We start from the raw sequence: 12,422 nt of genomic DNA, 5'->3' as shown, positions 1-12,422 counted from the left end.
GTTTGTCTGAAAATGGCTTTATACCTCCTTCATGCCTAAAATATATTTTTCCTAGGTATAACTTTCTAGGTTGGCAGTTATTTTTTTCTAAGTTATTCTTTCAATAATACTGAAAGATTATTTCACTGTTTGGCGGTTTCCATTGTGCAGTCGAGAAGTCAGTTGTCAGCTTCTGCCCTGTGAAGGTCATCTTTTTTTCTCAGAATGATTTTTCATTTTGTCTTTGATTTTCTACATTTTCACTGTATATGGATTTCCTTTTATTTATTCCTCTTGGGGTTCATTTGATTTCTTAAATCTGTGGGTCGGGTCATCATTTTAAAAAATCTGTTCCAGAAGATTCCCTGCTATTCTCTCCTCGAGACTATGCTCATGTGTATGTTCTACTCTTTCACTTATTTTTGTGCCTCTTATACTCTTCTGTACCTCCCATCATTTTACCATTCAGTGCTACATTCTGTATACCTTCTTGTGATTGGTCTATCCTGAGCTGATAGATTCTGCTGTTAAACTCATCCACTGTAACAGTTCTAAAAAAGCCATTTGGTGGTTTTCAAATCTGGTATGTCATTTTTTAAAAAGTTATTTTAGAATTTATACAGTAAAGCCAGACTGCCTGTATGGCTCAGTCAGTTGAGCGTCTCTTGATTTCAGCTCAGGTCATGATCTCAGGTTCGGGAGTTTGAGCCCCATGTTGCGCAACGTGCTAGGTGTGGAGCCTGCTTGGGATTCTTTCTCTCCCTCTCCCTCTCTCTTAAAAAAAATTACATAGTAAAATTCACTTTTTTGGGGGGACATATAGAGCTACATAATTACCTCAAGATATAAAACTTTACCACAACTCTTCATACTGTCCTTTTGTAGCCAAACCCGTCCCCTAGCTTTAACCCCTAGAAACCACTGATAGCTTCTCTGTTCCTATAGTTGTACCTTTTCCAGAATGTCATATAGATGGATTCATATAGTATGTGTCCTTTTGATTCTGGGTTCTTCTTCTCAGCACTACACATTAGAGACTCACCCATGCGGTTACATCCATCAGTAGTTTGTTCCTTATTACTGCCAAGTACATTGTAGGGAAAGACCACTTTATTTAAACATTAAGCAAACTGAAGGACATCTGGATTCGTTTCAGTTTTTGGCAATTATGAATAAAGTTGTTATAGGTTTTCTTTTCTTTCTTTTTTTTTTTTTTTTTGAGAGAGAAAGAGAGACTGCGAGTGAGGGGATGGGGAGAGGGGAAAAAGGAGAGGGAGAGAGAGAATCTCAAGCAAACTCCACTCTGAGCCAAGCCGGACACTGGGGCTCGTTCTCACCACCCTGAGATCATGACTGGAGCTGAAATCAAGACTCGGAGGCTTAACCGACTGAGCCACCCAAGCGCCTCTTGTTAAAGTTTTCTGTGTAGATATAAGTTTTCATTTCTCTTAGGTAAATACCTAGGAGCAGGACTGCTGGGTCTCAGACTAAAGGTATATTTAATTTGACAAGAAAATGCTGAAATATTTTTGAAAGTGGCTGTACCATTCTGCATTCCCAACAGCAATATGAGGATTCCAATTGCCCTGCATCCTCCCATCACCTGCTGCTGTCAGCAGCGGTGTTGTTTCTGTTCTGCTATTCTAACAGGTGTACAGTAATATAGTAGTTTCGACTTGCATTAACTAAAAGTTGAGCACATTTTCATGAGCTCATTTGCCATCTGTGTATCTTCTGAGGTAAAGCATCTTTTAGAACCTTTGCCTATTTTTTATTTGAGTTGTTTGTTTTCCTACTATTGAATTTTGAGAGTTCTAAACACAAGTCGCTTGTCAAGGATGACTTACAAATATCGCCTCCCAGGCTGTGACTTGTCTTTTCATTTTCTTAACAGGGTCTTTCACAGAGAAAAATTTTAAATTTTAATGAAGTCTAAGTTAGGGATGGAGGGGTCCTATCTAAGAATTCTATGTAATTCTAGGTCACATACATTTTCTATGTTTTCTTTGAAAGGTTTCATAGTGTTACATTTATGCCTATGATATATTTTAAGTTTACTTGTATGTCATCTGTGACATGTAGGTCGAAGTTCTTTTTTTTTCCCATCGGGATGTTCAATTTCTTCTAGCACCCTTTGTTGAAAAGACAACCCTCTCTCCACTGAATCAGTGCTCCACCTTTGTCAAAGATCACTTGACCATATTTGCACAGATGGGTCTGTTTTTGGCCTGTGCTCTATCTGTACGTATCCATCCTTTTGTCAGTACTGCACTTGACTTCATTATTGCAGCTTTACAGTAAGTCTTGAAATCAGGTAATAGGAGTTCTCCAATTTTGTTCTTTGTCCAAATTGTTTTCACTATTCTAGTTCTCTTGCTCTTTCATGTAAATTTTGGAATCAGCTTGTCAATGCTGGAAAAATATCCTTCTGGGATTTTGATTGTTTCATTTTATTCCTCCTCCTCCTTCCCATCCCTGTCAGGTTATTTCAAAGCAAATCCTCCCAGATACTATGATCACTTCATCCAATGGATCTGGCTTCTTCCTAAATAAAAAAATCTTTGACTCATCATGGAAATCAAATAAATGATCCCTGGTCAACACGCTTGCTACAGGATACTGAACCATGTCCAGCCTTCCCCAGCAGATGTATAAACAGTCTCCTCTCCCCCACAGGTATGAATGCACCATTCTGAAGCTCAGTTTGGGGGAGAACTGACATTGTAGCAACACCGAGTCTTCCAATCCGTAAATTTGGTTTTAGTCCATTCAGACTTCTATAATAAAGTACCATGGACTGGGTAGCTTATAAGTAACAGACATTCATTTCTCGCTGCTCTGGAGATGAGAAGCTTGCAATCAGGGAACCAGCACTGTGGGGCTCTGTTGGGAGCCCCCTCATGGGCTGGCTGACTGCAAATTCTTGCTGTGCCCTCACGTGGCAGAAAGAAAGCAAGTAGCTCTCTGGCCCCTTCTGATAAAGGCACTAATTCCATTCCTGAGAGCTCCACGCTCATGACCTACCTGCCAGAGGCTCCACCTCCTAATATCATCACACGGAGGGGCTAGGACTTTAACATATGAGCTTTGGGGGGAAATCAGATATTCAGTCCATAACGCTTAATATGCCACTCCATGTATTTAGGTCTTTGCTGATTTAAGCAACTCCTTTTTGTATTTTTGTATTTTTCAGTATGTAGAGCTTGCATATTTTTGGTTAGATATATACCAAAGTATTTTATTTGTGCTATTGTAAATGATACTTTTGAAAATTTAGTTTTTCAATCGTTCATTGCTAGTTACAGAGAAATACAATTGATATTTGTATTTTGACCTGGCATCTAACAGTCTTGCTAAACTTGAGAGATCTAAGTACTTTTTTGACATTTTATATAATCATGTCATCTGCAAATAAAGATAGTTTTATTTCTTCCTTTCACGTGTATCCCTTTTATTTCTCTCTCTTGCCTTTGAGCACTGGCTATGACACCTTTTACAGTTTCTGGTTCCTTCCGGATACTTTCAAACTTTTAAAAAATTGTCTTCGAACATACTGTGCACAACTGTTTAATAGCACATACTTGATAGTTCTGATACTTGATGCCTTTGAGTGTCTGCTTCTCTTGTTTCTGCTGTATATGAGTTTGCTAGGGCTGCTGGAACAGTACCACGAACCAAGCAGCTTCAATGGCAGAGTTGCTCTGGAGTCTCAGTTCTGGAGGCTAGAAGTCTGAGGTCAAGGTGTTTTTGGCAGTTTACTTCCTTCGAGTCACTGTGACAGGGAAATCTGTTCCATCTCCTCTGACTTCTGGTGGTTTGCTGGGAACTGGTGGCATTCCTTGGTGTGTAGAAGCCATCACCCTGATCTGACTTCGTCTTCACACGGTGTTCTCCCTGTGTGTGTCTGTGTCCATATTTTCCCTTTTTATAAGGGCATCAGTCATAGTAGATTAGGGGTCTACCATCCTCCAGTATGACCTTCTCTTAACTAATTACATCTTCAATGACCCAATAATGGCATTTTTTGAGACACTAGGGGTTAGGACTTCAAACTATGACTTCTGGGGAGACATAATTGAACCCATAATGTGTCAGTTCTCATTCATGGTGCCCTACTGCTTTATATGCTTGATCATCACTGACTGTATGTTTGTCATGGCGCTGAAAACATTTTCTTTAATAATTTGAAGTCTAGATAGAAGGCACCTTTCTTCAGAGAAGATGCTTGATTCTATAAGGTACCTATGGTCATATCCAGCCCAAGAATACTATTAGCCAAGTTCAAGGGCTGAGATTCTCTAAATTACCCAAGTGATGAAAACTCAAGCTATAAATCTATAAAGGGTTGACTTACCCCTGGTTCACACTTACTCAGATTTTATTGCTCCTTGGGCTCCCAACTTATTTTCAGGAGGGTCGTCTCATAGACAGCCCACCTGGAATGGACCTGTACTTTGATATCTGACCCATTGCCTCATCTACCACTCCATGAAGATGTGAAAATGAAATTTCAAAACTTCCAAGATTGGTAAATGATCTGAGAGCAAAAGTGGCTTCTATGATCATTTATCTCTCTGGATTACCATTTCTTTTTCAATTCTGACCTTCTTATTTCTTACTTTTAAAAAGATTTTTCTTATCTAGAATTTTTAAATCATTTTGTTTTTCTTCATCAAGATAAGTGTACTTTTTCATCCCCATCCCCTATTCCGCCCCCCCCCCCAGCCACCTCCCCTCTGGTACCCATCAGTTTATTTTCTATAGTTAAGAGTCTGCTTCTTGGTCTGTTTCCCTCTCTCTCTTGCCCTCCCCTTGCTTGTTTGTTTTGTTTAAGAAATGAGTGAGATCATATGGTATTTGACTTTCTCTGACTGATTTATTTTGCTTAGCATTATACTTTCTAGCTCTATCCATGTTGTTGCAAATGGCAAAATTTCTTTCCTTTTTATGACTAATCTTCCAGTGTGTGTGTGTGTGCGCGCGCACGCACGCATGCACGCGTGTGTGCATTTATGTATGCCACATCTTTTTTTAAAATCTATTTATTTATTTATTTATTTTTAATTTTAGTTTTTATAAACATATATTTTTTCCCCAAGGGTACAGGTCTGTGAATCGCCAGGTTTACACACTTCACAGCACTCACCATAGCACATACCCTCCCCAATGTCCATAACCCCACCCCCCTCCCAACCCCCCTCCCCCCAGCAACCCTCAGTTTGTTTTGTGAGATTAAGAGTCACTTATGGTTTATCTCCCTCCCAATCCCATCTTGCTTCATTTACTCTTCTCCTACCCCCTTAACCCCCATGTTGCATCTCCTCTCCCTCATATCAGGGAGATCATATGATAGTTGTCTTTCTCCGATTGACTTATTTCGCTAAGCATGATACCCTCTAGTTCCATCCACTTCGTCGCAAATGGCAAGATTTCATTTCTTTTGATGGCTGCATAGTATTCCATTGTGTATATATACCACATCTTCTTTATCCATTCGTCTGTTGATGGGCATCTAGGTTCTTTCCATAGTTTGGCTATTGTAGACATTGCTGCTATAAACATTCGGGTGCACGTGCCCCTTCGGATCACTACGTTTGTATCTTCAGGGTAAATACCCAGCAGTGCAGTTGCTGGGTCATAGGGTCGTTCTATTTTCAACATTTTGAGGAACCTCCATGCTGTTTTCCAGAGTGGTTGCACCAGCTTGCATTCCCACCAACAGTGTAGGAGGGTTCCCTTTTCTCCACATCCTCACCAGCATCTGTCATTTCCGGACTTGTTAATTTCAGCCATTCTGACCGGTGTACACCACATCTTCTTTATCCATTCATCAACTGATGGACACTTGGGCTGTTTCCAAAGTTTGGCTATTGGAAATAATGCCACAATAAACACAGAGGTGCATGTACCCCTTTGAGTTAATGTTTTTGTATTTGGGGATAAATACCAGTAGTATGATTCCTGGATCACAGGGTAGTTCTATTTTCAATTTTTTGAGGAACCTCTATACTGTTTTCCACAGTGGCTATACTAGTTTGCATTCCTACCAATAGTGCACAAGGGCTCCTTTTTCTCTAAATCCTCACCAACACTTGTTGTTTCTTATGGTTTTGATTTTAGCCATTCTGACAGGTATGAGGTGATATTTCATTATAGTTTTGATCTTCATTTTCCTGATGGTAAGTTATGTTTAGCATCTTTTGATGTATCTGTTGGCCATCTAGATGTCTTCTTTGAACAGAAGTTCAAAATCAGATATCATGTCTTCTGCCCATTTTTAACTGGATTATTTGTTTTTTGGGGGTAATGAGTTGTATTAGTTCTTTATATATTTTAGATACTAACCCCTTACTGGATATATCATTTACAAATATCTTCTCCCATTCAGTAGGTTGTCTTTTAGTTTTGTTGATCATTTCCTTTGCTATGCAAAAGCTTTTTATTTTGATGAAGTCTCAACAGTTTATTTTTGCTTTTATTTTCCTTGCGCATGTATCTAGAAAAATGTTGCTATGGCCAATGTCAAAGAGATTACTGCCTGTGCTCTGTTTTAGGATTTTTATGGTTTCAGGTCTTATATTTTCTTCATTTCGAGTTTATTTTTGTATATGGTAAAAGAAAGTGGTCCAGTTTCATTCTTTTGTATGTGGCTGTCCACTTTTCCCAATACCATTTGTTGACGCTTCTCTAGAATTTTAAATTTTAGTGAAGGGGTTGATGTAAATAATTTAGTTCACTTATTTGGAAAAAAGAATACTTAGTTTCTCTTTTTCTTTTTAAAAACTGATTCCTCGTGGTAACCTCTATAAATATCCAAAACTAGTGATTATGGAGGCTGTTTCATACTAAGGAAATACTTCTTCAAAGAATATTTTCTTGTTTAATTAATAATTCAAAATCCTAGAATACGAGAAGTTGTGAATTCCATTTTCTCTTACATTTAATTTTTAAAACCTCACCTTGTATTTAGGCCTATTTGGTGTCTATCAATATGTGACAGAGGAAAAGTAGTTCTAATACGGGATAATAAGGAAAATCTGTCTATAATATATGAAATAGAATCTTTAATGAAATTTTAATATCTGAAGCTAAAGGTTAGCATGTAGGATTTAGTACTAATGGAAGTTGTTCCTCCTGGACTATATCAAAGAAAATCATTACTAGCATTTTAACCTTAAACAAGAAAGTGATGGAGACCTTTGTTACTGAAATAAGGGGAGTATAAATGGCTAATCTAGGAAAAAGGTATGTTGTCCAGGGATCGGTGTTTTTTAATGCCAATTTTACAACTCTATCAAGACACAAATAACAATCGACAGATAACAGTGAACCAATCACATAACTGGGTAACTCTTAGAACATGTAATGGGATGATGAGTCATGGGCCTGGAATTTAGCTCAGTAAGGAGTATAATAAAGGTCTCTAAAGGAGAATAAAAGCCATAAAAGAGAGAGATCAAGGGCTCTTTCTTGATAATATTATTTCTTCTGCATGATCAGGCCATCTCATACTTTTTCCAACCACCAGTAGATCCTCTGGATGTTCTTAGGTGATGAATGATTCCATTGCTTTCAAGTCAACCAAACGAAGGGACAGATTTACCTCCAGGAATGAGTAAAGTGACTTTAAAAGCCCCTGTATTTGACAGGTATGAGGTGATACTCGGGTACTGCCCTGAGTGGCCTGAAATCATCTGGATGTGCTCTCTAATCACGATAGGAAGGGCATGGGGGTATTTGAACACACTATGAACTGAAACCCCCCCGTCCCCTCGCCGCCCTGCCACACACACAACCCAAAAGGCTTGGCTCCGTCAGCCTCTCTCCCTGGCCTGCAACCAGACATAGGCTCTTCCCAGAGAAGGAGAAATGAGGGCCTTACCTGTGCTGTCCTCCCCAAGGCCTTCGGCAGTTTCCCGAAGCTTAATATCCATCACCCTTGTGGAAATCATGTCCAGCTCACTAAAATCAGATGGAAATTCTTATTAAAAGGGACATGCTTAACGGAAGGTAACAATGAGTGAAACGACTTTGCTGACTGCTTTTTGCCCACAACTTCACCTGCACACACCCCAACAAAGAGAGACTCCAGGGCAGAGTACAGGGCAGCAAAGGCCAAACACGTGTCCACAGCTCAAGATTAGTAGCCTCATAGGCGTTTATCTAATCACCGACAAGGGCAATTTCATGGATATCAATTAACTGGAACGAATGCTACACTAATTTACACAATACAGATTTGTTTCCTTTCTTTCAAAAATTTTTTTTCAGAAAGTATGTTTTCCTCATGGGTGAAATAAAGGGGATTAAGAGAACACCTGTCATGATGAGCACTGAGCAACTTACAGAAATGCTGAATCATTACGTTGTATGCCAAAACTGCTATCACACTGATTGTTAGTTGTACCTTGAGAAAGAAAAGGAAATTATATTTTTCTCTTATTCACTGTAGAAAGTTTAGAAGGTAGACAGAATGAAAATTACCCCAAATCCCACCTTAACCAAGGGTAACCACAATTAAGGTTTTGACTTCCTTCCAATATATTTGTGTGTATGTGCATGCCCACATCTTATTAGGAAGACTGACTTCTAATTTTCTTGTATCACATCATCAAAATTCTTCATAAGCGTTACTGTAATGGCTAAATAATATTTTGATATGTAGCTGCAACATCATTAATATATAGTGGGTTCTTTAGAATTTTTATTATGAAAAATCTCAGAGATACAGAAATACAGAGAATGTATAATGAACTTAACATATTGTCACTCTTGTTTCATTTTTACACCTTCTTCCTCCCACTCCCACAAGGTTATTTCAAAGCAAATCATCCCAGATATTATTTCATTTCATCCATACAGTCTCATGGTTTCTTCCTAAATTAAAAAGCCCTGACTCTTTGTGGAAGTCAGTTCAAGCTGTGTCCCTGCCTTCCACAGTTGCCTTTAAAACAGTGTCTTCTACTCCATACATACTAACTCACCATTTATATGGAAAGCTGTTTATTACCGGCACTTACTATGAATCCTCAGACTTCATAAGCGGCTCAAACATCCAATTAGCCAACTAATATTTACCACTTGTACACAGCACATAATGGGAAATAATGGGAGAATTACAAAGAAAATATTTAACAGAGGAAAGGAGTTGTTGGTCTTTGCCCCAGTTGGGTCTAACATTTAGGTTTTTAATATTAATGTCAAAATGTCCATCTTCTAGTTAGCCAATTCCCGAAAAGGTGAAAAAAGTTTTACTGATTTTGTTTCTTCAATGTGCATATAATTTGGCTTCATAAAATGTCTGGTCAACAGAACAAAGGAGAAAAAACCCACATGATCATCTCAAATGATGTGGGGAAAAAATGGCTGACAAAATTCAATACACTTACATGGTAAAAACACTAAATAAGAATAGGAATAGAAGGAAACTCAACATAATAAAGGCCACATCTGACAAACCCAGAGCAAACATCATCCTCAACAGTGAAAAACTGAAAGCTTTTCCTCTAAGATCAGGAGCAAGACAAGGGGGACTGATTTCACCACTTCTATTCAATAGAGTATGAGAAGTCCTAGTCAGAGAAAATTAGACAAGAAAAAGAAGTAGAAGGCACCCAAACTGAAAAGGAAGAAGTCAAGGTATTTCTATTTGCAGATGACATGATCTTATATGTAGAAAACTATAAAAATCCCCCCAACACAAAAAACTGTTAGAACAAATCAATGAAGTCAGCAAAGTTGCAGGACACAAAATGAACACATGAAAATTAGTTGTTTCTATACACGGACAATGAACAATCTGAAAAGGAAAATAAGAAAAACGCTTCCATTTCTAACAGCATCAAAAAGAATAAAATACTGAGAAATAAATTTTACCAAGGAGGTGAAAGACGTGTATACTGAAAACTATAAAATGTTGCTGGAAAAAATTAAAGAAGATACCAAAAAATGGAAAGAGATCTCACGTTCATGGACTGAAAAAGGCTTATCATGATTTCCCCAAAGCAATGTACAGACGCAATCCCTGTCAAATTCCCTGAGCCCATAGTGTCCTGATATTCTATGAAACTGTGGTGGGGGCAGGGGGGTTGTGGTACCAGGGCATTTATATGGAAATAAAGAGGGAGCAAAGAAGGAAAAGCAGGAAAATGTAAGAAGCAAAGAGAATCAAAATTGTAAGGATTGGTTAAAAGTAACCAACTATTTCCCTGGGTATCATCCTTAAGGCTGCTACTGAACTAGAAAGTCCAAGGGCAAGAGCTTTCTACTGCTTGAGCCACAACAATTACAATGAACTCTTAAGCACGCAGTGTATCATCTGAACTACTTCATCTACTCCCCAGGAATCTTTAGTATTCACATTTTGGGACCGAGAATATATATTAAATAAGTATACTAACTGGCTCAACGTAGCAAAGCAGAGACACCAACCTGCATATTCATGTTGACCATATATCTAGCAAGTATGGGCTCTTTGGCCTGGGACACAGTGTGGATGAGACTGACATGCTCCCTGCATCTTGCAGGTGCTGATCCAGTGAAGGCAAGAGTCCTGAGCTATCATCAGAGGGGCTTCAGGGAAGCTAGGAAATCCAAAGGATATGCACCTCCTACTGAAACGACTCTGTCTGTCAAACAGCCCTGTGCAGAAACATGCCTGCACCCAGAGGACAGAGGCCCCAGGAAACCAGCCCCTGGGTTTGCCAGAGCATCTCAGTTTAGGGTGAAGGGGTTTGAGGCTGTCATTCTATATCTGTTATCACCCTTGAGGAGTCATGATCATGTAGGTCTACGTGGGAGAATGTGTGCACAAGCCCCAGGGGTTGGGGTATAGAAGGGCACTGCATCCCACCGAGGGTGGAACAGATCTGGATGCTCACACTGGCTTCCGCCTGGCTTGAAGTGAAGTCATGTGGTAAAGTCACACATGGCAGCAGGTTCAGGAGCTGGTGGGAGGCCCAAGAGAAAGGCCCAGTCTTCAACTTGCTGTAAGGCACATCCTGGTGGGGCCGGATGCAGGGAGCACCACCAGATGGCAAGGCTGTTAATGGACTCACACACAGAGGCAAAGATCACCCCACAGATGAAGAGATTACATGGGAATCAGGCTCAGCTTACATGGGAAGTTTTAGAACCTGCTTATATTTTCTGTTCCAAGCATGTTTATACCAAGAAGAGTGTAATATGGTGCAGAGGAAAAGGGGCAAAGACTGGGACATCAGGCAGTCCAGGGGTTGAAACCTCACCCCACCACACACCAGTGCTGAGCCTCAGTTTCTCCATATATAAAATGGGGATAAAAGAAAACTTTAATTAAATGGACTGCAAACACAGCACGCACAAGCACTTGCTGAGAACAGCTGTCAGTTTCTGCAGCTTGTTGCCCACCTCATACTAATGCATGTTTTTGCCTAAACGTCAACAAAAGCATGCACAACCAGCATGTCCTGGTAGCGGGGGAGTTTGAATCTATCTCATGAAGACAGTCTGCTTGTGCAAGAGGCTCACGTTAGGGGCGCCTGGGTGGCTCAGTGGGTTAAAGCCTCTGCCTTCAGCTCAGGTCATGATCCCAGAGTCCTGGGATCGAGCTCCACATAGGGCTCTCTGCTCAGCAGGGAGCCTGCTTCACTTCCTCTCTCTGCCTACCTGTGATCTCTGTCTGTCAAATAAATAAATAAAATCTTAAAAAAAAAAAAAGAGGCTCACGTTAGAGCCAGTGTTACCCAAGATCGACATCTGGACTCCCAGAAGACCCCTGTGCTTTCCAATGCCCTGCAACCTGAAGGACCTTCTTGAGCAAGGAGAACCACCACTGCCAGGTAACTGGTGAGAACACACTCCAGGCCACAGCGGAATGTCTACCCCTTGGGACTGTGGAGTGTGCACATGGAGGACCTTCCTCTTCACTCAGACACCCCAAGGGGTAATATTCCAGAGGTGTTATGACGGAATGTCTTCTCTACTGGGCCCAAAGGCTTGCCATTCTAGACACATGTTCTCCTACTCCTAGTAAAATTCAAGGACATGCCAGAAGAAAGAAAACCATAATGAGAAAGGTAATGTGGCAAACACCCTATAATTTCCAGCACCCCTTTTGCTTGAACTCCAAATTCACCTCAGGCCACCTCAATGTCCCCCTACCAGCTTTCTGCCCTTTAGCACCATCCCCAACCCCTGTTGTTCTGACAGCTCTAGTCCAGGGAAAGGAAAACTTATTCTTCAAACCTAGACCTGAGTGGATCTCTTCAGGGGTTCTCACTGATTTAAAAGGGGACTAAGCCTCCAGCCCCCTCTGTAGTTCACAGCACTCATCAGTGTGATGAGTAGTAGGGGCACCTACAGAATCCAGGGGAGTCCTGCGTCTAATGAAGCCTCCCTGGGTGGGGGGCTGCCCCACTCCCTCTCTCTGAACCCTAACTGTAATCACAGGCTCATGGCAAAAT

The 12,422-nt window shown here is 40.3% G+C and overlaps 1 protein-coding gene across 6 annotated transcripts in view; it reads right to left on the bottom strand.

Annotated features, from left to right (window-relative positions):
* The window catches only part of CRACDL (CRACD like), a 132,348-nt gene that overhangs the window by 48,330 nt on the left and 71,596 nt on the right, over positions 1-12,422 (bottom strand). For all 6 annotated transcript variants that reach the window (XM_032877865.1, XM_032877863.1, XM_032877862.1 and 3 more), the window contains exon 2: positions 7,862-7,941. In XM_032877865.1, the coding sequence (XP_032733756.1) occupies positions 7,862-7,931 (70 nt within the window). In that variant the 5' untranslated portion in view covers positions 7,932-7,941. The remainder of the gene's footprint in view (positions 1-7,861; positions 7,942-12,422) is intronic.

The sequence above is a fragment of the Lontra canadensis genome, unplaced genomic scaffold, assembly GCF_010015895.1.
Source record: "Lontra canadensis isolate GAN:19392208 unplaced genomic scaffold, GSC_riverotter_1.0 scaffold61, whole genome shotgun sequence".
NCBI lineage: Eukaryota > Metazoa > Chordata > Mammalia > Carnivora > Mustelidae > Lontra > Lontra canadensis.
This window is presented reverse-complemented; position numbering and strand designations above follow the sequence as displayed.